Source organism: Lonchura striata, chromosome 14 (genome assembly GCF_046129695.1).
Source record: "Lonchura striata isolate bLonStr1 chromosome 14, bLonStr1.mat, whole genome shotgun sequence".
NCBI lineage: Eukaryota > Metazoa > Chordata > Aves > Passeriformes > Estrildidae > Lonchura > Lonchura striata.
Genome location: NC_134616.1, coordinates 18,846,099 through 18,867,165, shown reverse-complemented (window position 1 = coordinate 18,867,165; position 21,067 = coordinate 18,846,099). Strand labels below are relative to the sequence as shown.

At 51.2% G+C, this 21,067-nt stretch overlaps 2 protein-coding genes across 8 annotated transcripts; one reads left to right on the top strand and one right to left on the bottom strand.

Annotated features, from left to right (window-relative positions):
• The first annotated feature begins 301 nt into the window (after positions 1–301).
• Positions 302–8,726, top strand: LOC110472650 (mature T cell proliferation 1). 7 transcript variants are annotated; one of them, XR_013340808.1, is made up of 7 exons: positions 302–363; positions 669–723; positions 3,016–3,883; positions 3,979–4,149; positions 4,304–4,355; positions 5,553–5,619; positions 7,305–7,340. XR_013340808.1 is itself a non-coding variant. In XM_077786599.1 (7 exons), exons 3-7 carry the CDS (start codon positions 3,776–3,778, stop codon positions 7,472–7,474), a joined length of 516 nt encoding a protein of 171 aa, XP_077642725.1. In that variant the 5' UTR covers positions 344–363; positions 669–723; positions 3,016–3,775; the 3' UTR covers positions 7,475–8,726. The 7 variants fall into 7 exon arrangements, 6 of the variants coding, with proteins under 6 accessions (XP_021390200.2, XP_021390203.2, XP_077642725.1 ...); XM_077786599.1 differs by having other exon boundaries at positions 344–363; positions 3,979–4,097; positions 7,305–8,726; XM_077786601.1 differs by lacking the exons at positions 3,016–3,883; positions 3,979–4,149; positions 4,304–4,355 and adding an exon at positions 1,648–1,880 and having other exon boundaries at positions 348–363; positions 7,305–8,726.
• Positions 8,727–9,501: 775 nt separating this feature from the next.
• On the bottom strand, positions 9,502–15,963 carry FUNDC2 (FUN14 domain containing 2). The gene is made up of 5 exons (XM_021534523.2): positions 15,912–15,963; positions 15,332–15,482; positions 13,969–14,044; positions 12,681–12,815; positions 9,502–12,263 (listed from the first exon to the last, which is right to left on the bottom strand). The coding sequence occupies exons 1-5, from the start codon at positions 15,928–15,930 to the stop codon at positions 12,186–12,188; spliced, it is 459 nt and encodes a 152-aa protein (XP_021390198.1). The 5' UTR covers positions 15,931–15,963; the 3' UTR covers positions 9,502–12,185.
• Between the last annotated feature and the right edge of the window lie 5,104 nt (positions 15,964–21,067).

Here is a 21,067-nt window from a genome sequence, read left to right as displayed (position 1 = left end):
GCCGCTCGCCCCGCCCCCTCGGCGCAGGGACCAATAGCAGCGGCACCCGCGGGCCCTCCCAGCCAATCGGCGCGGCCTCCGCCCGGGCGAGCGGTGCGTCGCGGCGGAAGGGCCGTGCCGCCCACGGGAGCGGCAGCGCCGGGGTTCCGCCCGGCGGCCGAGGCCCGCGGCGAGCGGCGGGGGATGGCAGGGCCGGGCCTGAGCGGGACGGCCCGGCCCGGTCCGGCTTAGCCCGACTCGGCTGGCCCCGGGCCCGGGCCCGGCCTCCGGGGCCTGCGGGCAGGCGCGGGCAGGCGGCGGGTGCGGGGGGCGGGGGACGGCAGAGCGCGGCGCACGCGGCGCGGCGGTGGCGGCGCGGTGCAGGTAGGTCACGGCGGGGCCGCCCGCACCGGGGCCGCCCCGCACCGGGGCCGCCCGCCCGCCCCGCGGGTCCGGCCCGGGGCGCGCGGTGGCTGTGCCGGTCGCTGCGCCCTCCTCCCGCCCGCCCCGCCACGGCCGGGCCCGTCCGACGGCCGCGCCACACCCCCCCGCCGGCCCGGGCCGGGCCCGGCCGCGCTGCCCGCTCCCGCTCCTCCGCCCGGCTCCCGCGTCCCCTCCCTCGCCCTCCCCGCCTCTCTGCCTGCCTCCCCCCGCATTACGGCCATCTCTTTGTCTTCCTGTTGTTTTAGATCCCACCAAAGCTCGGCCTGCCCTCCCCACGCTGCTGGACAGCCCGGCTGGTCGGTGAGCATCTGCTACCCCTCAGTAGTCGGGCAGAGCGCAGCGTGCAGCCACAGGGGCTCGCTCCAGGCAGGGTAGAGCCCAAACCCCCGAGATGAAGCTTTAGAGTGCCCTTAAGTCACCAGATCATCAGATCCCCGAGTTGTTGCCAGAGCTGGGCTGGGTTTTTGGGGAAGGCTCAGCACCCTTGTAGCCCTGAGGTGCCAAGGCAGCTCTCGTGCCCCAGCAGAAGGCCAGGCTGGCCCGCCTTGCTTGGGGGCTGTAGCTGTGTCAGCACAGCACTGCTGAGCCTCAGCAGTGCTTTTCCTTGGGACCTAAATGGCAGCTGAACTCCCAGTTGCTTTTTAGAACAGAAGGTGATAAAGGGTGGAGTTTATTCAGCACACTGACCTCCAGCTCTGAGGTGGTCCAGGCAGCATCTGGAGCAATTTCTATCACTGTTTCCGTAAAATATTTTAATGTACCCAACTTAAAACCAAATAAATTGTCGTGACTACAAGTTGCATTCCTCCTCCTGGCCCTCTTGACATTTATCCATGTATTGTGGCTCAGAAATCCATCCAGGTCCCAGAACAGCGTTAAACTTCTAAGGTTGATGCTAAGGTGGACAAAACATCTGCCAGTATTATTCCTGTCTGTGCTGTGGGGACTGGGATTTGAATCTCCCCAAAACAGCACTTCTACAGCTATGTTGATGGGAATGTTAAAGTCTCAAAGGATGATGCTGCAATTGCAAATTTAAGCTGTTAGTTTTTTTGTTGGTTGTGTTGGTTTTTTTTTGATAGGTTGTGAAGCAAGCAGTGTAAGAACTTGGGTTTAAAACTTGTTTAAAGTATAAGTAAGCTCTCCTTCCACCCATGTCTTCCTTCAGGCTTTGTTTTTGCTTTCTAATCAAACCTGCAGCAATAAGACACTGTATGTTTTCAGGTGCACTGTCTGAGCGTGTGTTTGTGGAATCTCCAGTTTCTTTGGTGTGTTTGGGTGCTGCAGACTCCTGCCCCACCTCTAACCCCATTCCTGCCCCACCCCAAACCCAATCAACGGTTTTGCCTGACCTCAGGATTTTCCATGTGGCACTACCTGGGCACCTCCACAGGCCAGACTGAGCCTTTCAGCTTTGCAGTTCTGGGGAAGCTTGGGGCAAATCAGTGGGGCAAAGGGTGAGAACACACATTAACCTCTGCCCATTCTGCACAGTGGCCTCTGCATGAGACCTTGCTCTGTTGTCCTGGGTCTGTCATCGCTGCCATCTCCACTCACCATGAACACAAATGTGCATGTTGTGCTTTAGTCCTGCCACCCGTAGTTCAGCCAGGCTGAACCAGGGCACTGTTTGCATAGGAGACCTTCCAGGAGAGCTTACCTACAGTAGGAAACACAGCTCACTTACTGAGATATTTTTCTATTACTGGAGCCAGTCTTGAGCCTTCTGGTTCTAGGGATGATGACCTATAAAAATTCCAGCTTTGAATGGAATAAAAGCAAGTTCTTGGGCATTTCTTATCATGATGGAACTTTTTCCAGTTTACTGCAGAGTAGGAGTGTGTCCTGGCCGAATTCCACCTGGGGTGATTATATTCAGCTGACTGAAAGTGATCAGTGACAATTGCTGCATTTCACTGTTGTGCAGAGTTCCACACAGATGTTTAATTTGTAATGTAGCTTAGGTTAAAACAGAAAGGAAACGAATTACAGTAATGTCCCTTTAACCTTAATTCCTGAAGGCCTTGTGAGGCTTGTCAGACTGCAGTCACATTCCTCTAAATGCCAGTGATCCAGCTGGTGGGGCATTCCTTGGAATGCCTGTCCCTTGTCACAGGATGGCAGCAAGAACAGTGGTGCTTTGTGTAGGGCACGTGCACATCCCCACACATCAAGTAAGGAAACAAACAGAATGGGTGAAAAAAAGAAGTAATAAAAGAACACTCAATGTTTTGTTTGTGATGGTGCTGTTCAGGCTGATCCGTGGTTGGTGTTTTGTTCTCCAAAAGGCTGAGTGCTCCTTTGTCTCAAAAAGGTAGAGAAACACTGATATTAAGATATAGAAGGCATCATAGAAGACTATTTTCTGTTATATACGCACCCTAATGCATAGCAATTTATATTTTTCTCTCCCTGACTTTCACTCCTTTATTTTGTACCCAGATTTCTTGCTCCTGTTTGAAATATGCCTTATAACCTTACAAGTTGTCAGAAGACCACTGTGTTTCACTGGGATAAAGAATATTTCATCTGCTTCATAGCAGCAGGATGTTGTATGTGTTACAGCTTAACTTTGTTCTACTTTACACCTAGATAAAGGATGAAGACTGTCTGTACCATTTTGATTACCTCTTCTAGGGTTCAAAGAGAATCATATCCCCTGACCTCCATTTGCTAATGGCTCAGCTTGATCTAACTGGCACACAGATAAAGGTGCTGTTAAACAAAAGTTACAGTAGCAGGAACCACCTCAATGCCCCAAGCTCCTCCGCCTGTGGTGGTGGCTCTCTGTGACCAGCCAAAAGCCGAGTGACGCAGTCCTGAGTGCTGCTCCCGAGGAGTTTGGGTGTGAATGGACAGTGCTGCCACCCCTGAGAGATGAGACAAAGGATCCCGCACCCCGACAGCTCAGCGAGCTCCAAAGATGAGAGTCCTGCACACCGAGCTCTGTGCTTTGTCTCCAGAGTGATCTTCGTTCCTGTTAAGCTCACCTCACTGCTGGTCACGAGTTTTGCTTTTGGGATTTAGACCACCTCTTTGTTCCCCCTCGTTTTACACAAAGACTGTTAATAGGACTGTTAGCGGAATGAGCAAAGCCAATACTCACAGGGTTTAACTTTGTACCAATAGCACCTTTTGCCCCAGAATGCCTTACCAATGCCGCCCAGCACGCGTGTCCCAGTGTACGACTTGGCCTGACGTTTCCGCTGCCTTAGGCACCACCTCAGCCTCCCGAGCTGACTTTTAGGGACATTTCCGCACGTAGCATCTCAGCCGAGGAGTCGGACAGCGCCTGGCTGCCAGGTCCGGGAGCTGTGTCCGTGAATGTGCTCGGCGCTACTGAGCCCGCGGGATGGCCCAGGGAGGGGAGGCTGCGGCTCCCCCCGTGCGCCTCTGGGTGCGCCGCGTGGGGGTTTACTGCGATGAGCACCGCAAAACCTGGCTCGTGGCTGCAGAAGAGGCAAGTGCGCGCTTTGAGCTTCCCCGTGGTTGTAGCTTTGCTGTTTCGGGTGCCTCTGCCAGTAACTGCCTGCTCTGTTTGTTACTTTCCCCCAGGAGGAAGGTATGCTGAGGGCTCGGATCCAAAGAGTTCAGGTTCCCCTGGGTGAGGCGCTGCGACCCAGCCAGCTCCCCCCATCCCGGCTGCCTCACATGTGGCAGCTGTCCCAGGGTGAGCAGTACAGGGATAGTAACTCTCGCGTTTGGGAGATAGAGCACCATCTCATGGTAAGGATGGTGGCAACAATAGACCATAGTCATTCCTGTTTGTGAAGTCATTTGAGATCCTTGAGGGACGGCAAAGGACTGTTACTTTGTTGAAGTCCGTTAGCTCAACCGCAGTTAACTGTAGACGTATTGAACTTTTCCTTGTCACTTACAGCTTGATGGTGTTGAAGAACTGCTGCTTAAACTCGTGCCTGGGGATTAATCTGGTATGTGCAGACATTACCCCTGCTTTATACTGTGCACTGTTTACTCCCAGTCTTTCTTTACTATGAATTTTTGTCTTTCAGGAGCAGTGGCTCTAGGAAGATGCCATTGTCTGTTTTGTACAATAAAAGGTTCTCTCTCCACTGAAATGCAGCCACCTTTGAGGTGGAAGCAGTTAAACAACACACAGCAGCAGCACACAAGAGTTTAGGACAGGCAGTGAAGAGGAGTATTGTGACCAAGTGAAACATCAGGGGGAGTTCTAGGTAGGCAGAATGTAATTGCCCCAAATGGAATTTGGCCAGGATGCTGCAAAAATGCCCTAATGATACTGGAAACTGCTGTGGGCTGGTGACTTGTCAGAAACAGGAAAGGCAGCAGCGCCCAGCTCTGAGCAGAGGCTGAACTGTGGCTCAGAGGGTTCAGTCTCACCACCACTTTCAGTGACACTGGTGCTTTCCTTAGAGGTCTCCTGTTCAACTGCTGGTACCACCAGCTTTTGCTTGGCTTTTGTTCTTACACTGACACAGTTACAGGTCACAGCTACAGAAAAATCAACTTGAGTGTCTGAAATCCTTTTCTGATGTATTTGAACAAGATGGAGCTGTCCTCCAGTCTGATTGAGGGGTTTTTTGGACAGAAGGAGAGAATTTCCAAGAGACTTTCTCCTGAAATAAAGTGAAAAGAGCCCTTCTTGTTGCTTTATGGCATATACACAACTGAGTTGTTTGGTTGATTACTTTTTTTAAATGCCTTCTCCAGCTGTGGTTCCATGACTTGCCACCAAATCCTTGGTTGTGTAAAGCTTACAGATGTGGATTTCACATAAATATGTGTCTCAGTATAAGGTCTAGAGATAGAAAACTTAGAATTTAGTCAGCTGTGTTAATTTGAATATTTTCTGGAAATTTTGTATATCCAAGTGAAAAAGGATACATTTTAACTAGAGAAAAAAAAAAGGCTTTTAAACTTAGTGACATGAAACTTCCTCTATTCATTGTCCCCATCATCATCTTTTAGCCAGACACAGAGAGTTCTTGTGTGTGTTGGCAGGCACCTGCAAGCAGCAGTAGATGTTTTCTGAATGATGACAGTAGGGGAAATTGGGAGCTCTTGAAAGATGTGGCTGTAGGACATTGTCTTTCCCCTACCCCCTGTAAAGAACCCTGATCTACAGTAACATTTTCCTGTCATTTTAGTTCCTGAACATGTCCCGGAAGGATCCCTGCCAGAAACAAGCCTGTGAAATACAGAAATGCTTGCAAGGTACCAAGTGCCACTTTGTCTTTGATGTCTTGATTTTTGGTGGAACTTAATTCTTTTAACTTAACCTTGTCCTTTCCTTTCACGCTGAGAAGGAACAAAGCACATTAGCATTGCCTGGTCACAAAATGAACAAAATTATAACATCTGATTTTAGTAGAATTACTTTGTGCTTAATTGTAAATAATGAGACATCATTAGTATAAAGCAGAGGATTAGTAACAGTAATGTGCTTATAGTGTTCTCCATGCTGGCAGTGAGATCCCACATGTATTTTTGGGATTCAGCCATGGGCAGGGAGAGCTAGACTTTATAATAAGCTCTCTTACAGTGTGGTTAGCGAGGGAGTGAATGGAGTGCATGAGAAGACTGCAGAGCTGCTCCAGGGGCATTTCAAGAGAGGTGGGACAGAATTCTGTCCTCGAGGTGTGAGATGGTTTTTCATGTCCCCAGCAATTGTCTGGAGAAGACCTTTAATGTCCTCATGGTTTGGAGCATTCTCCCACAAAGGACTACCTTATCTCCTTCTACTACTGCAGTTAAAAGCTGATAGTTGACCCTGTTTTAGTCCCATCTGTGGCAATGTTCTTTTTGTAACATTTGTGGAAGTTATTCCAGGTGCTTTCCTGTGTAGGTTTGTGTACAGTTTTGATCTGAATGGTTAAGTGTTGGCAGAGAAGCTCTTTGCTGCATGTACACATCGCTGTCACTGCTGCTGTTCATGTATTGTGCTGTGGAGGTCTCTGAAGTGTACAGATGAAGCAGCTGAGTGGACAGAGAGCAAAGCAATTTTCCTCTTTAATTAAAGTACAGAACCTTAACTGAGAAATGTACCCAGTGTGTGAGATGGAGGCTGGGAGCTGGACCTTTGGGAGATACTGACTTCTCAAAACTTATTGTTCCAAAAGATCTTGCTGCTTCCTCTGAGAGACTGAATGCCTGCTGTAAATCTCTTTTGTGTTTTCTTATCTGTGTGTGACTTTCAGCAATGCATCCTTGACAGATGATAGTGTGCCTGTATGTAGTTACAGTTTTAGAAACAAAGATGCAAAGGCAGAGGGACAGTTAGGAGAGCCTTGGAGTACTCATCAACTGCAGGTTATGGCAGAGAGAGACCAGCTCTCCTCTCCAAGGGCCTGCCATACGTTTTGGGCTGCCAGCTTGCAGAAATCACCACAACATTTTTCTCAGGGGTGATCTCTGTGTGTGTATCACACCTCACTCACTAGCCCAGTTAGGGAATTCATAGCCCAATGATCACAGCAGTGTGGTTTGCTCATTAACTAGAAGGTGTTCACTGCTGCTTTCTGGGCTCTCCACGGGTGCTGTGTGTCTCACATTATGCTGCTGTCGCTTCTTTTAATATTTTAAAAGTCAGAATGGGTGTGATTGCAGTTGTGTCGTGGTTGCAGAGCTCATCCAAGGCAGAGGAGGTGGCTGTGCATGCCCTGTGTTTCTGGGCAGACAGGCAGGTGGTTCTTAACTCAAACCAGACTGAGTCTTCCTGCAGGGCTCCTCTCTGTCAGCCTTTGGCCACAGCTTTAGGTGGCTGCACCTAAAGAGAGGTTTTTGTGAGCAAGAAAATGATAGAAGCTTGTAAGCAGCTGAAGAGCTGGGCTAGGTGTGCTCCCCCAGGGAACACAGCCTGTTCCTCTCTGCAGACCTGGTGTCTCCTTCTTGTTTTCCAGCGAACAACTACCTGGAGTCCAAGTGTGAAGCTGCGCTTCAGGAGATGCGGAAATGCTGTGCTCGGTACACCAAGGGCAGATCCGTCTGTTGTTCAGGGTTTGAGAGAGAAGAAAGGGAGAGAGAAAAGGCTAAGCTGACTTCAAAAGGAATTCCCCCACCACCTCAGTAACACAATGCAGCTCCAGCAGGTGCTGGAGCATGGACTCACTTGAAGAGCTTGTGTGTGTTTTTTTCAAGCCTTCTTTAGACTTTCAGAAAAGCCAGATTGCTCCTGGAACACACCATTCAGCACACCAAAAAGCATTACACAGTACCAACATATGGCCTGGTTAACAAACTTTATTTTCTGTATGAAAACATAATCTATGTTGCCTCTGCATCACACCTGTGAAATGTCAACTTGATGTTTTTAGGATGCTTACCTTACTCTAATCCATCCTTGTTCTAAAAATGGAGAATTGGAACCGAGTTATTCTGGCTTCTGGAGTGAGAGGTACAGGAAATGAGCTCAGAAGAGTGAGTTTAAACATGAAACAAACCCATCTTGATACAACAAAGGTATTGCTGCCACCATGCAGTAGTTCCAGACAATATTTGCCTGTCCAGTGGTTCAAGCTCAAGAATGGGAATCAGGTCTGATGATTGTTCCTAAGTCTTGTATAGATCATGAGTGACTACAAGTCACTTTGCCTAAGTGCCTCACTTTTCCACTGGACAGAGTTGTTTATTTTATATTTGAATTGCCTACACGCTGCTATTTGCATGATAAAGATGTTACAGGAATATAATTTCAGGGACTGCTACAGGGATAGGATATTTTTTTAAAAAAAGCAATATTCATTTGAAAGATTTGACTGTTGATACAAAATTTATAAATTTATGTCTAATTTAACACCTTTAAGCAATATGCTTTGAATCCAAGTCTAGTTAAAACTGCTGATACCCAAAGGCCTGTCACAGAGCCCTGGGCTAGATCCAAGAACTGACTTAGGTGCTGCTTACTGAACAAGCAGTTGTAGGCAGTAATTTTCCATACAGCATTCCAGACTCACTCCCCAGCCGGCTGTGTCTGGACCCCAGGAGAGATTGCTTTCCAGAAGCTCTCGGCCATGCAGCAGAATTTCCTGTGACCTGTAGGAAGAGCTCATAGACAGGTTCCTGCACCACCCTTCAGCGCTGCCTGTAGCAGGAGTCCAGGCACCCAAATATCAGGCTCCCAACCCACTAGCCCTAACTCTGTATTAGATCTAGCCGTAAAGGACTTTTGTGCTGTGATCAAGTACAACTTACTAATGAAATAGAGCTTCTATAAACCACTGAGGTCTAGGCACAATAGTTGTGTGTACTGAAGCCTAGAAGAGCAAACCATCTGCATTCACTGCTCTGAAATACCATGGTACAAAATAAACAACTGGAACAAATTGTGGTCTCTGGTTGTTTGTTGGGCTGCAAGCTGGGCGTCTTGGCTGCTGTTCACAGCCCAGAGCCATGTGAGATCATGTTTAAATAGAAGCTGCTTGATATTTTTATAACTGGGGCTGAAGATCAGAGTAATTTAGGGCTTGTCTTCCCCTCCCACCACCCTCGCCCGCAAGAAAAACCCTTAAGACAAAACAGGGGGTTTAGTGTCCCTGAAAAGTAGGGAAAAGTGATGACAATGTTGTGAACCATCTCAAACACTGACAAGTAGCTAATTTTTCTCTTTTGTCCTATCTGAGCAGGAACAGTGGAAAGTCATTAATATATGATAATATATATATTTAGGCTTTTGTTGCACCTATGAAAAAGAAATAGCCTTGTCTCCATGCCCATTTGAAGTTGGGTGGAACAAATTTGCTCAGCAGAGGCAACCCAGGCTGGCTACAGACCCACCTCCTGCCCTAGGAGCACCCCACTTCTTGGGAATATGGGTGATTGGTGCCAGGATGATAAGGGAGAGGGGTTTATTGAGATAGCCCAGGTTACCTGCATGGATGAGGGGAGGCTGGTGCCCTCATACACTCATTTACGTTGGAACAGACCTTTAAGATCGAGTCCAACCATTCCCCCAGCACTGCCAATTGACCACTCACCCATGTCCCCAAGTGCTGCCTGCTACACTCCTGCTGCTGGTCTGGCTGTAGGTGCTTCCCTCAATCACATGAGACAGGAAAGTGCTGGTTTCCAGGAAGCCAACAGACTTCACACAGAGAAGCATTTAGAGCAAAACTGTTTAATAAAATATCACTTCAACAAGCATTTACATACAATATATAAAACCACTTCAAAAGCCTAATGTGTTTGAAATCTTCTCATAGTGTAACAGATGTCAGAAGTTGTTGAAACAAGACTGAAAGGAGCAGGAGTGGGGAGGGGAAGGGACACCCCATCTTGGCACCTGCACCAATGAAAATGCATCCCCATAGAGACTGATCCAGCATCAAAGCTTCCAGTGTTGCCCCACAGCATCAAACAGTGCCAGCTGTGAGCCCAACACCAGCACAGCAGAAAGATTTGCCACATCCTGATGTCCTTGTCCATTCTCTGCCTACATTTACATCAAACTCAGCAATAATCTGTTGTTTCCCCAATAAGCAGCATTTTAGCTCCCTCTCTGGGCCATTTCTCTCCACAGCAGCAAACTGGGACTTGAGCAGAACTCGCCCCACCTAGGGCTGGGCAGAAGCAGAGACTTATGTGAGCCTGAAAAACATCCCTAAGGTCTGTTAATGATTTTTGCTTTGAGCTTTGTTGTTGGAGACAGCTTTGTGGAGATCAGTGCATCTCAGAAGAAGTTGCGTTCTGCAGCCCACTCAGCCAAAGAGCAGCAATGCTGTTGTCCTACAAGAACAAGAGATAACCTGCAAGACCAATGTATCTATTTATGCATGTTCATGTCTGCAGATCCTACAGAAAAGCAAACCAAATCCCAAAAAATCCCACCACCATCTGTAACTGCTAAACACCAATTTATTTAAGACCTATTTGCTACATTCCATCACTCCTGCAGTCCAGGATGGCCTTTAGGAAGGCCATTGTTAAAGGATGTGAGCCCAGCTGCTCCTTCATTCTCCTTGGCCATGTATGGCAGGACAGGAGCAAAGACAGCAGCTTCTATCTCCTCATTACCTGCAGCCTCTCTTCAGATCCTGAAGGTGAGGAAAACCTCAGCTTAATCAATGTGGTACTATATGGACACTTCAATCAGCAGAGCTGAAACAAAACTACCAAATGCAAGTGCTCATTCCAAACCATCTGGTGGAAGAACCCACCATTTCAGCTCTACCAGAAGCTCTTGGGGAAAGATCCCCTTTCCAGCCATACTGAGAGCAGCAGATCACAAAGCCTTTGCACAGCACTGGAAATGGGGTGCAGCTGCTGAGCCAGATGCTGCAAAACACCCACCCAGAGTGTCATTGTTCCCTACCATGTTTCCCATTGAAAGATGAGCTGACTTTCATATAAAATCCCACATTCTGGGCAAGAACTCCTTCCTATACCTGCTGGAAGACATCACCACATTGTCAGACAAGTCTCTAAGCTCACAGAATACCTCTGGGGGATATATGTTTGTACTGCACACAACTGCACTGAGTCAGACTGTCCAAAAACAGCTGAGCTCTGTACCTGGGCTGCCTCATCTCCTGTAGAAGGGCTGCAGCTGATGGAATTAAGCAAACAGCTTTTCTTGTGGAAATGGCAAACACAAAGAAGGAACATAACTAAGGCAGAAATATGCAAATGAACCGCTCTCACAAGAGTGCGGTCTGATTTTCACAAAAGTTTTGTCATTTCAGTTGCTTGCAGAGACCAGGGAGAAGGAATTTGTGCTCTTCAGAGGCAAGTAAAGGACTGCACTCCAGATTTCACACCATCCTCCTTTCTCCAGTACAGCTGGCAACAGGGACCTGGACCAGTACAGTATACCCTAAGCAGGGATGCATTTCCTGTCTACAATCCTGTCCCACATGGTTACAGCTCGAGGAGCATAACCAATACCAAAGTGACCAGAGAAGGTTGTGGTAGACATGGAAACCCCAGCCAGAGGCCCAGAGTGTTTTACAGTAAATGGCACAGCTGAAATGCCCCCATCTGCCACAGCCAGGCTGGGCCTGCTGGAAGCAGGAAAGAACCTCAAAGGCTGAGCCTTCAGGTGGTTCTACAGCACAGGACTTGGTGACTTTCAGAACACATCATGAGGAAAGGGCCTGGAGAATCAGCCTCAGTGCTCAGTTTCCATCAGCAGTACCAGTGCTGCAATTTCAGTACGGGGAAGGATACCAGCAGAGACAAAGCCAAATGGCCACCTATGTGCAGTGAAATATCAGGGGAGGGCAGGAAAATCCATATTCCCCTGTCCTGGACACAGCTCAGGCTGTCCTTTGACACTTCTGCACCCACCCCAGGATAGTCAACCACATTTTGGATTCCACAGACCACCTCTGTGCAGAGGGAAGCAGAGGTGTTCCAGGTGTCAGGGCAGAAATACTGAAAGCTAAACCATGATGAAGAGCTGACACATAAAGAGTGGTGAAGAGTTTGACACATATACTGGCAGACAAAGGTACATGTAACAGTCCTGAGCACCTGGAATAAGCACATTTAAGAAGTTTCTCTGCTGCTACATTTTTATGAAGTAGAAGCTCATCAGAATATTTGAGACTGGGTGTATTTGGTGGGAAATCATGATACACTGAGAGTTGTAAGCTTCCAGACCAACCCCAGCACACTAACAGCCCAGACAGAACAAAAAGGTGGAAATCAGAAGCAGCGTTGTAAGAAATAAGGACTGAACCTGTGAGCAGATGGGACTGAGCCTGTTGGCAACATCCTTTGACTTCTAAGTGAGAGATAACAGCAGTAGGGGAGGGGAAGTTGGGCATGAAAGGAGAGTGCAGCTTCTAGGATGCCATTCCAAGCATGAATCCTCCAGCAAACCCTCCAGTCAAGATAACATTCTTCTTCAGAAATATGACCACCTAAGCAGGGATGAAAAGAGACAACAGTGTTCAACAACATCAAGCCACCCATTGACCCTCCTGCTAAGAAATCCCTCAGGCTGTTCTTGAGGCAAGTCATGCTCACAGAGATACCACTGCTCAGATTTGGGAAAACTTCCTATCTAATTACCTCCCCTCCCCAACTGCACCAGCACACAGCCAGATCTTCATCCTGCTCAGCCATGAGCAGCCAGCTGCTCCAGGAGAATGCTGTGGGAAATTATGTCTTCCTAAACTCTAGGCAGGCAGCATCCACAGCTTTTGTCATCTCTCCCATTTTGCTGTCATCCAAGAATCCCCTCCTTGTATTTGCACAACTGAACATCCTTAACAGCTCAAGAATCAACCCCGTTTTCTACTGTCCCTCCAGCACATGCCCTGGGAGAGCTGTCTCACCTCATCCACTCTGCTTTTCACTTCTGGAGGCATTTGATTACCACTGGTGTGAAATTTCAGCTGCTGCTTGGCTTTGTTCATGTCCCGTTGTACTAGGTTCCAGTCCACCTTGATGTATCCTGTGTGGTTTGCAATCTAGAGTTTTGAGGATTAGAAAAAAGCTCCTGAAGTCCTGCATGACCACAGCTAAACCCCTTGCTCACCCACCTTCCCTGACCACAGCCACCTCCCACTCACTGGTCCAGTGGGCACACTGGCTTAAAAATCGAACAGAACACCAACCCTGGAGCTGTATCAAGTGTTCTGCAACATCTGTCTCCCACAGTAATCCCCAAACTGCTGGGCACACACTGCATCTTAGCCCACTTCAGCCTCTTTTCCTCACTGTAAAGCTGGCATCACCTCCCCCTAACAACTGCCATGGATATTACTGGGACTCTCTGCAGTTCTCCTGCTCGTGTGGGTGGACACAGCTATTGATAGCCCATTCCTCTCAAACTATTTTATCTGCTCAGGGTGATTCAGCTGTGGAACTCCCTCTACCCAGAGCAAGCTTCTGACGTTCAGCAGAACAAGCAGAACCAGGTGAGGGAGAATGAGTCACACACAAGACCTGTCTGCCTGAGGAGCAAACAGGTGAGAGCTGAACAAGGCCTGAGAGCTGCTCTACCTGCTCCAGGATACACCAGATACATGAACACATCTGAGTAGCTTCCCTCAATGCCAGGCCTCTTGGAAACCAGCAGAAGTGGTAGAGGACAGAGAGAGATCCCCTTCCTCTTCTCTTCCCCAGTGCTTTACAGTGAGCCCCACCTGTGCTGGCTGACTCCTCAGGAAGCCAGGCTGGCAGGAAGCATGCCACAGACATGGGTAAATTCTTCTTGACATGCAGGGCTGTTCCTGCAGGGACACTATGTCCACAGCCACAGGACTCAGTATGTTAGCCTGTCCTGCAGCAGCAGCATGGCTCACTGCAGCTGAAGGCTGTCCCATGCTCCACTCAGGTGCCCCTGCAGTGAAAGCTCTCCTGTGCCTTTGGCCTAGCCTTTGGTAGCAGATCCTCAGTGGATGTGCACTGGCAATCCTGGGGTTTATGCACACAAACCCTGCCCTGCTGTTGCATCCATGTGCCCTGGAGAACACACACCTTTGACATTTACAGCCACACAAAGCTCCTGGCAGAGGGGGTGGACTGATCCCACATACCCCAACAGGCAGTGGTTCCTAGAGAGACCTTTGTCCCTAGCAGCACAGTTCTCAGAAAGCCTGGGCTGCTGTTCATACACACCTGAAGTAGGAAAAAGCCTCCTCCCACTGCTGTTGCTGCCAGCTTTCCAACTTTCTGGAAGATGAATCCAGTACACCTACAAATCAACCAGCATTCAGTCAGGAGAATGAAACACCACACACACACATTATGCTTCCCACAGGCAAGGCTGCCTTTGGCAGCAGTTACCCAAGACTGGAGACAGCCTGAGAAAGAGCAGAAGAAACCCATGTGCAACCAGAGAGAAGGATTTGCACCCAGAAAAAATTGATGCTTTATAGCTTTTCACTTTGTGCTGTCACATTCCAGCCTTTTTCACTTTGATTCTTATCTCTTCAACCTCATCTTTCTCCTAAAAGAGTAACCAGAAACCTGTGATTTCATCAAAATCAACAAGTGATTTTACGTTTTGACGTTGTTTTTTTTAACTGGTATCATCTCTGAGGGGAAATTAGGAAGCACATGTGCTGCTCCATGATAGAGCATGTGGAGCAAATCACAAGCCTCTTTCTTACTTATTTATAAAGTAAGCAGCAAACAACCACTTACTTTACCTTTTTATTTCTCAGAAGAGAAAAATGATGGAACAAGCACATAGCATAGTGATCTATACTGGTCTCCAAAATGGGTTACCTGCTTTCAGCATGAAAAGCATTCCTGCATCCAGCACCACCCATTGCTCAGTCAATGCACAGCCATGGGCTGGTGTGTTGTGCCACCCAAACCACACTTTCCTTGGAACACTGTTTCCTTATGAGCATTGCAAACAACACAGCAACCTGCCTTTACCCATGTCTGAATACACCTAGTGAAGGTACAAGACAGAGGCAGCCAGGTCACACTTCTGTCAGAAGACAAAGCTGTCATACACTTAAATAATTACCCCGTTACCAGGTGAAGATGAGTGGCATGGTAAGAGGCAAAAAGCAGTGAATACACGAAGTTTTCAACTCAAACGATGTTGTGGGAAAGAAGTTAAAATAGAGCCACCCTCGGTCCCAGCTACAAATGACACGAAACCCTGGGAACTGTGAGCCCAGGAGGTTTTTAAAGCAGATGTCTGAAGCCCATCCACCTCCAGTGGAGAAGGCATCCTTGTTTCGAGGGGTTTTTGTCTGTTCTAATTCAACAGCACCATTTTTTTGCCAGAAGTTAAAAATAATTACAGACTGGTACAATTCTCTTTGCTTCAAGACAGTCTCGGTTCTTCAAGTTCTAGACAACATTTAAGATGTCCCAGCGCTCAGCAGGCCCTGCCAGGGGACAGGAGGCTGAGCAGCCGCCTTCTCTGACTGCTACATGATCACCCAGCACCTGTCAGAGTGACCCCAGAGACCCAGCCAGTGCCTGCCGCGAGCAGCACGGGCAGCCCGGCCCATCTTACCATCCCGTGACCCCTCCGATCACCAGCTGCGTGGCCACATTGTATTTCTCAGCGCTCGACCCCGAGCTGGGGGCGAACATCTTGCGCCACCAGGGCCGGTTCTTGGTGTACTCCGCCAGGTCCAGCACGTTGAATGTGTCGTCCTTGGCACCTGCGGGCACCTGGAGAGGCTCAGTGCTGGGAGGGCCGTACCAGAGCCCCCTGCAGCTGCCCGGTGCCTCCCCGCGGGCACGGCAGCCCTGCCCAGACACAGCTCACGGGGCCGGCACTCCCCAGGCCCCTCAGCCCCCTCCCGTGCCCGGGACCGCTCGCTCCCTCGGGCCGCCCCTCGCAGAGCGGCCGGGGCCTGGCGCCGCGCCCGGGGCCGCCCCTCGGGCCCTCAGGCCGGGCCGGGCCCCGGCAGCCGCCGCCGCGCGGTGCGAAGGAACGAAGGAACGACTCCGCGCTCTGCAGCGGGGACGGGGAGCCGGGGACCCGCTGCCAGGGGGAGAGGGGTGAGGGGATCCGCGCCCCGAGCCTGCCCCGGCCAGCCCCGCCCGGCCCGGCCCGGCCCGGCCCGGCCCGGCCCGGCCCGGCCCACCTCCGCCCGGCACCGCCATAACGCTGCTGCGCTCCGCGCAGGCGCGGGCAGGGCGCGCGTCAGCGGGGAGAGGGAACCGAGGGGAGAGAGGAACAAAGGGGAGAGGGGAGAGGGAACCGAGGGGAGAGAGGAACAAAGGGGAGAGGGAACCGAGGGGAGAGAGGAACAAAGGGGAGAGGGGACCCGAGGGGAGAGGGGAACCGAGGGGAGAGGGGAACCGAGGGGAGAGGGGAACAAAGGGGAGAGGGGAGAGGGAACCGAGGGGAGAGGGGAACAAAGGGGAGAGGGAACCGAGGGGAGAGGGGAACCGAGGGGAGAGGGGAACCGAGGGGAGAGGGGAACAAAGGGGAGAGGGGAGAGGGAACCGAGGGGAGAGGGGAACAAAGGGGAGAGGGAACCGAGGGGAGAGGGGAACAAAGGGGAGAGGGAACCGAGGGGAGAGGGAACCGAGGGGAGAGGGACCCGAGGGGAGAGGGACCCGAGGGGAGAGGGAACCGAGGGGAGAGGGGAACAAAGGGGAGAGGGAACCGAGGGGAGAGGGAACCGAGGGGAGAGGGGAACAAAGGGGAGAGGGGAGAGGGAACCGAGGGGAGAGGGAACCGAGGGGAGAGGGAACCGAGGGGAGAGGGACGGGGAGAGGGGAACCAAGGGGAGTGGGATGGGGAGAGAGGTGAGAGAGGAGAGGGACGGGGAGAGAGGGGAAGAGGGGAGAGGGACGGGGAGAGAGGAACCAAGGGGAGAGGAACGGGGAGAGAGGAACCAAGGGGAGAGGAACGGGGAGAGAGGGGAGAGGGGCTGCTGGAAAGAGAGAGGAGGGGAATCAAAGGGAGAGGGGCAGCGGAGAGACGGGCGGGGACGGGGGCAGAGGGGCGGAGAGATGGGCAGACACGGGGAGAGGGGCGCGGACGGACAGGTCGGGAGAGAGGGACAGGAGGGAAAAGGGTCCCGAGGGGAAAGGGCGCAAGGGGAGGAACGGGGGCGCGCCCGGGTCCCGGCCGTGTCCCGGCCGTGCCCTCGGTGCATCCCTCCCGAGGTCTCCGGTGCTGCAGCGGCATCGCCGCCCCGGAGCGGCTCCCGCGGCATCCAGGGAGGGACACAGCGGCTCCTAAAGCCCATGGTGGTTTGCTTCCTCTGACATGGGAGCTCTTGCTTGGCTGTGAGCTGTCGCAGGGCAGAAACAGCGCTTTTTGCCATTCGCTAAGCCTCCAGCATTCTGGGCAGCTGAGCACCGTGGCAGGCGAGCTCAGTGTGCTGGAAGAGCACGGGGGTTCCTGCTGCAGGGCGTTCAGCCAGCACACCCAGCTGAGCCTGTTGTGCCTCTGCCCTGGAGCCGATTTGGGCAGCTTGGATATGCTGCCTGGTAGGAACGCATTTGACTGTTTCCCCTGAAAAAATGGCACCTCTGATTTCTGAAACATTACCCACTTGAGCTCCCGTGGAACAAATGCACCTACTTCCCAGCTGGGGATGTAGCTGCCCAGGATGTAGCAAAGATGGAAATCCTGAGACACAACAACTAAAAAGAAAAAAAAAATTCTCATGGAGAGATTGTGACAGAGGAGATTTGACCATCATTTGGGGTTAATGGAAAGCAGTGTGTGAGTGGGAGCAGGAGTGCAGGCAGCGTGGGATGGGTAGGGGAACAAACACTCTTCTAGGAACTAACAGCAGCCCTCATCTGCACTGGTGAGGACATCCTGCTAGTAATCATCCCAGCACCTCGCTGGCCCTTGCACGTAGGTTGGGAACTGCAGCAATGTCACACGTGTTTCCTGCACTGCCCTGATTAGCGGGACCTGGCTGGAGCAGTGTGTGCACATTCAGACCAAAGTGATAAGACAGCACTTCCCCGGGCATGGAAGGAAAAGATGTGGCTGTGGAAGGGATGGCTGGAGGCAAGTTGGCCCCTAGAAATCTGAACACCAGTGTCAGGTGGCACTGGGGTGTCCTGCATGTCTGGTACATGAAAGGCTTCCATCCCTGTGCAGCATATGTCCCTGGTTTTGTGTCTCTTGCCCTGAGCAAAGGGATGCCTTCATGCCCTGGGGCCCGGCAGGTCTTCTTTGGTACCTCCAGCTGTAGGAGAGCTGTGGGCTCTCCTACACACATGATCCCAGGGGCATCTGATGGCCTGGGCATCTGCAGCATGGCCTCATCTTTTCTAGCACATGTGCACCTTCATCTGGTGCAGCTCCTGAGCTTCCTCACACAGGAAAGAAGGATCTAGGCTGACAAGGTGGAGGTGCTTCAGGGTTGGGGGCCCCTGTGTGGTGGGCTCAGGCACAGCCTGGTGTGGTTGGTGCAAGGACAGAACCCAGCAGTAGCACCTCAGCAGCCCACAGCCACTGCAGCTCCCTGCCAGGTGCCTTCCTGGTGTTCAGCTTTGGAGTCACAGGCATGAAAACCCATTCCCCATCTCAAAGGCTTTCTCTCCCTCCTGGCACCACCACAGCCTTCCAGCTTCCATGGCCAAGCTTAGCCCACCGGCCCATGGGAGTTTCCAGCAGGTGCTCCTGCTGCCTGACTCATTCGGAGATGCCTCTGATGTGAGGAACAAGAGAGAAAGCAGAAATGCTCCACTGACCCACTTACTGTAGGGAAACCTGGCAGAGGAAAGCAGGCTTAGTTTTGGGACCTCTTCCACGGCAGAATTTCTACTCTGATGCTAGGGTAGGTCCACCAGGGATGGATTTTCTGGATACTCAGGGGTGTTGATAGCATCAGCCTTGCTGCACAGCTGTTCCCTGGGAGTCCCTGTACCTGGGAGTTTGCCCACCCAAGAACTGCACTGGGCTGCAGCCCCTCTTTGCTCCATCACTGCTGGGGTGCAGTAACTTGGAAGTGTTCATATGAGGAGCCCTGCCTGGTCCTCCAGACAGATCTGTGACATGTGGCACAGCCATTTTCCTGGTGCCAGGAAGAGTGAGTGCCCTGTGCGTGGCTGCTGCTTCTGAGATACTCAGTGTTCCTGAGAAGCTGTCACAAGTCACTTGTTCTCTCTCACACACACACAAAAAAAGAGAGGAGATTAGACACAGTTCAAATGATTCTGAGTAATTTTTGTCTGCTCCAGTCTGTTATTGTTCTGAGAACTGCACATTTCAGGGGAACAAGCATGTGTGTGGGTCCTTGGCTCTGGTAAAATTTGTTCTCTGGAAGTCTCCATGGCAGGAGCCTGTCGTGGCTTTTCCATCACATTTGCACAGGACAACAGTGCAAATGTGTTCTTGGGGATGGGCAGATGAGCTCCAGGCAGGACTGGGACACCAGTGCCTCTCTGCAGCTTTCTCAAAGGCACAGCTGCTGCCTGGCCTAGCCATGGGTGACGCTGGCAGCTGGGTTTGCAGAGCCCTTGGAAGCTCCACAGCTGTTAATGGCACCCAATGGCTGGGACCATGCTTGCTCTTGCTGGGTCATGTGGAGTCCAGCTTGGCGTGCTGGGCCAAGGAGGAGCTGGGCTACCTCTGGATGTCCAGTTGTCCTTGGCCTGATTTGCTCCACACTGGCTCTCATGTGCCTGCACAAAGCTGCTACTGTGTGCAGCTAAGGCCAGGATCTGGGCTCCCTCCCCAAGATACTTCCAATTTTCACACCTGGATTCCCTTTCACACAGCCTTGAGTATCTTGATAATATTTTCTTTCTGGCCTCCTGGGTTAGACCTTGTCTCTCAGGTTTACTCTTATTTCTCTGGTCCAGGAACCTGGAGCTGACTCCTAGTAGCTGAAAATGGTTAATTCATCACTTGTCAGTGCCACAACTATTAATTTCTGGCTGTGCCCAGGCTCCTGTCACTTCAGCCCCCAAGGGATGCCTTTCTTGACTATCCTCTGTGATCTCTAGATATTGTCATCCCACAGCGCCCAGAGCATTCCTGCCAGGGTTAGAGTCAAGAAGTTTCTGTGTTGCCCCATGCAGAACTCCAGCACCCAGAGCTGGAGCACCCCTCCTGGCAGCCTATCCCAACCCCCCCAGATGCCCATCCCATGCTGCCACCCCTCAGCTGCCCTCTTTATGGTCATGTTGTCTGCCTGGCAATGTTTTCCCCGTCTGCTTGTTTCTGGAAGCCTTTCCGGATGAGTCGCACACAACAGGAGAGTCCCAGATGGGATGACTAAAATAAAGTCACATCCATAGCAGGGGACACTGGTGCCTGAGGCAAAGACCAGATCTCCCATATCTCTCCCAGAAAACTCTCCTCCCTCCAGTATTGAGCACTTTTCTGCTTCACTGCAGTAGGGCAGGATGCAGAGCACCCTGGAGCATCCCCAAATGTGACACAGCATTTGCTTTGCCCCAAAATACTGGCTGGAAAAAGTGAGGGGAGTTGTTGCTCACAAAGCAAAGGAGCCCCAGGCTAGTCATGGAGCCACTGTGCATGTACAACTGGAGAAAATATTTCTCACTCACTCTTTGCCTCCCCAGGAGCAAGGTGGGTGGTGTGGGGGAGTCAGTTTCTGCCCTTCGCTGAAGATTCATGTCAAAGACCCCTAAAAGCCCATCCCTCCACCATCTCCACTGTGTCCCTCTGTTTCCCAGTCACTGAGACCTGTCACATGGATGCTTCTGCACACACTGAGACTGTCACCAAAGGGGTCACTGCTCCCATTGCACTCCTGCTGCCCTGTGACACGATTTATGGGACATTTCCCCACCTCACTCATCCAGGGGATGCTGGGACCATGCAGGGCGTTCCTCCTCATCTTCCTGCCTTCGTGAGCCAAGGGACAACCACGTGGTAGCGTATGTGCCTGAGCACACGTGTGTGCGTTGATGAGGGGAGGGGGATTTCATGGGCTTTTAAAAAGACAGATTGAAAATTTGTAAGCAAAATGAAAGAAATTTGTAGAAACATGCAGTGCATCTTCTCTGAGCTCTACTTCTGGACCCTGGGAGAAGAGGAGCAGCTGGTGGGAAGGGAACTCCAGGGATCATTCCAACCCACTCCTTCCAATGAGGCTTGAGGCAAGGCTGTGTGGCCAAATCATCTCTGTTTGGGCATCCCAGAGACAGGGATAAGTCACGTGTGTATGTCTGCATTCCTGGCAACCCGCTCTCCTCTTCAGAGGTGACAGAGAAGGTGAGACCAGGCAAAGACCACACCTAAATTCTGCTGCCTCTGCAACACTCCCTTTCCTCATCTTGCTCCCAGACAGGA

Coding starts and splice junctions, on each gene's coding strand:
- LOC110472650 (XM_077786599.1), top strand. CDS start 3,776: ATGGCCCAGGGAGGGGAGGCTGCGGCTCCCCCCGTGCGCCTCTGGGTG. Junction 3,884..3,978: donor GGCTCGTGGCTGCAGAAGAG/GCAAGTGCGCGC, acceptor ACTTTCCCCCAG/GAGGAAGGTATGCTGAGGGC. Junction 4,098..4,303: donor TGGCAGCTGTCCCAGGGTGA/GCAGTACAGGGA, acceptor TGTCACTTACAG/CTTGATGGTGTTGAAGAACT.
- FUNDC2 (XM_021534523.2), bottom strand. Junction 14,045..15,331: donor ATCGGAGGGGTCACGGGATG/GTAAGATGGGCC, acceptor GTTGATTTGTAG/GTGTACTGGATTCATCTTCC. Junction 12,264..12,680: donor TGAAAAGCAGAGTGGATGAG/GTGAGACAGCTC, acceptor ATCCCTGCTTAG/GTGGTCATATTTCTGAAGAA.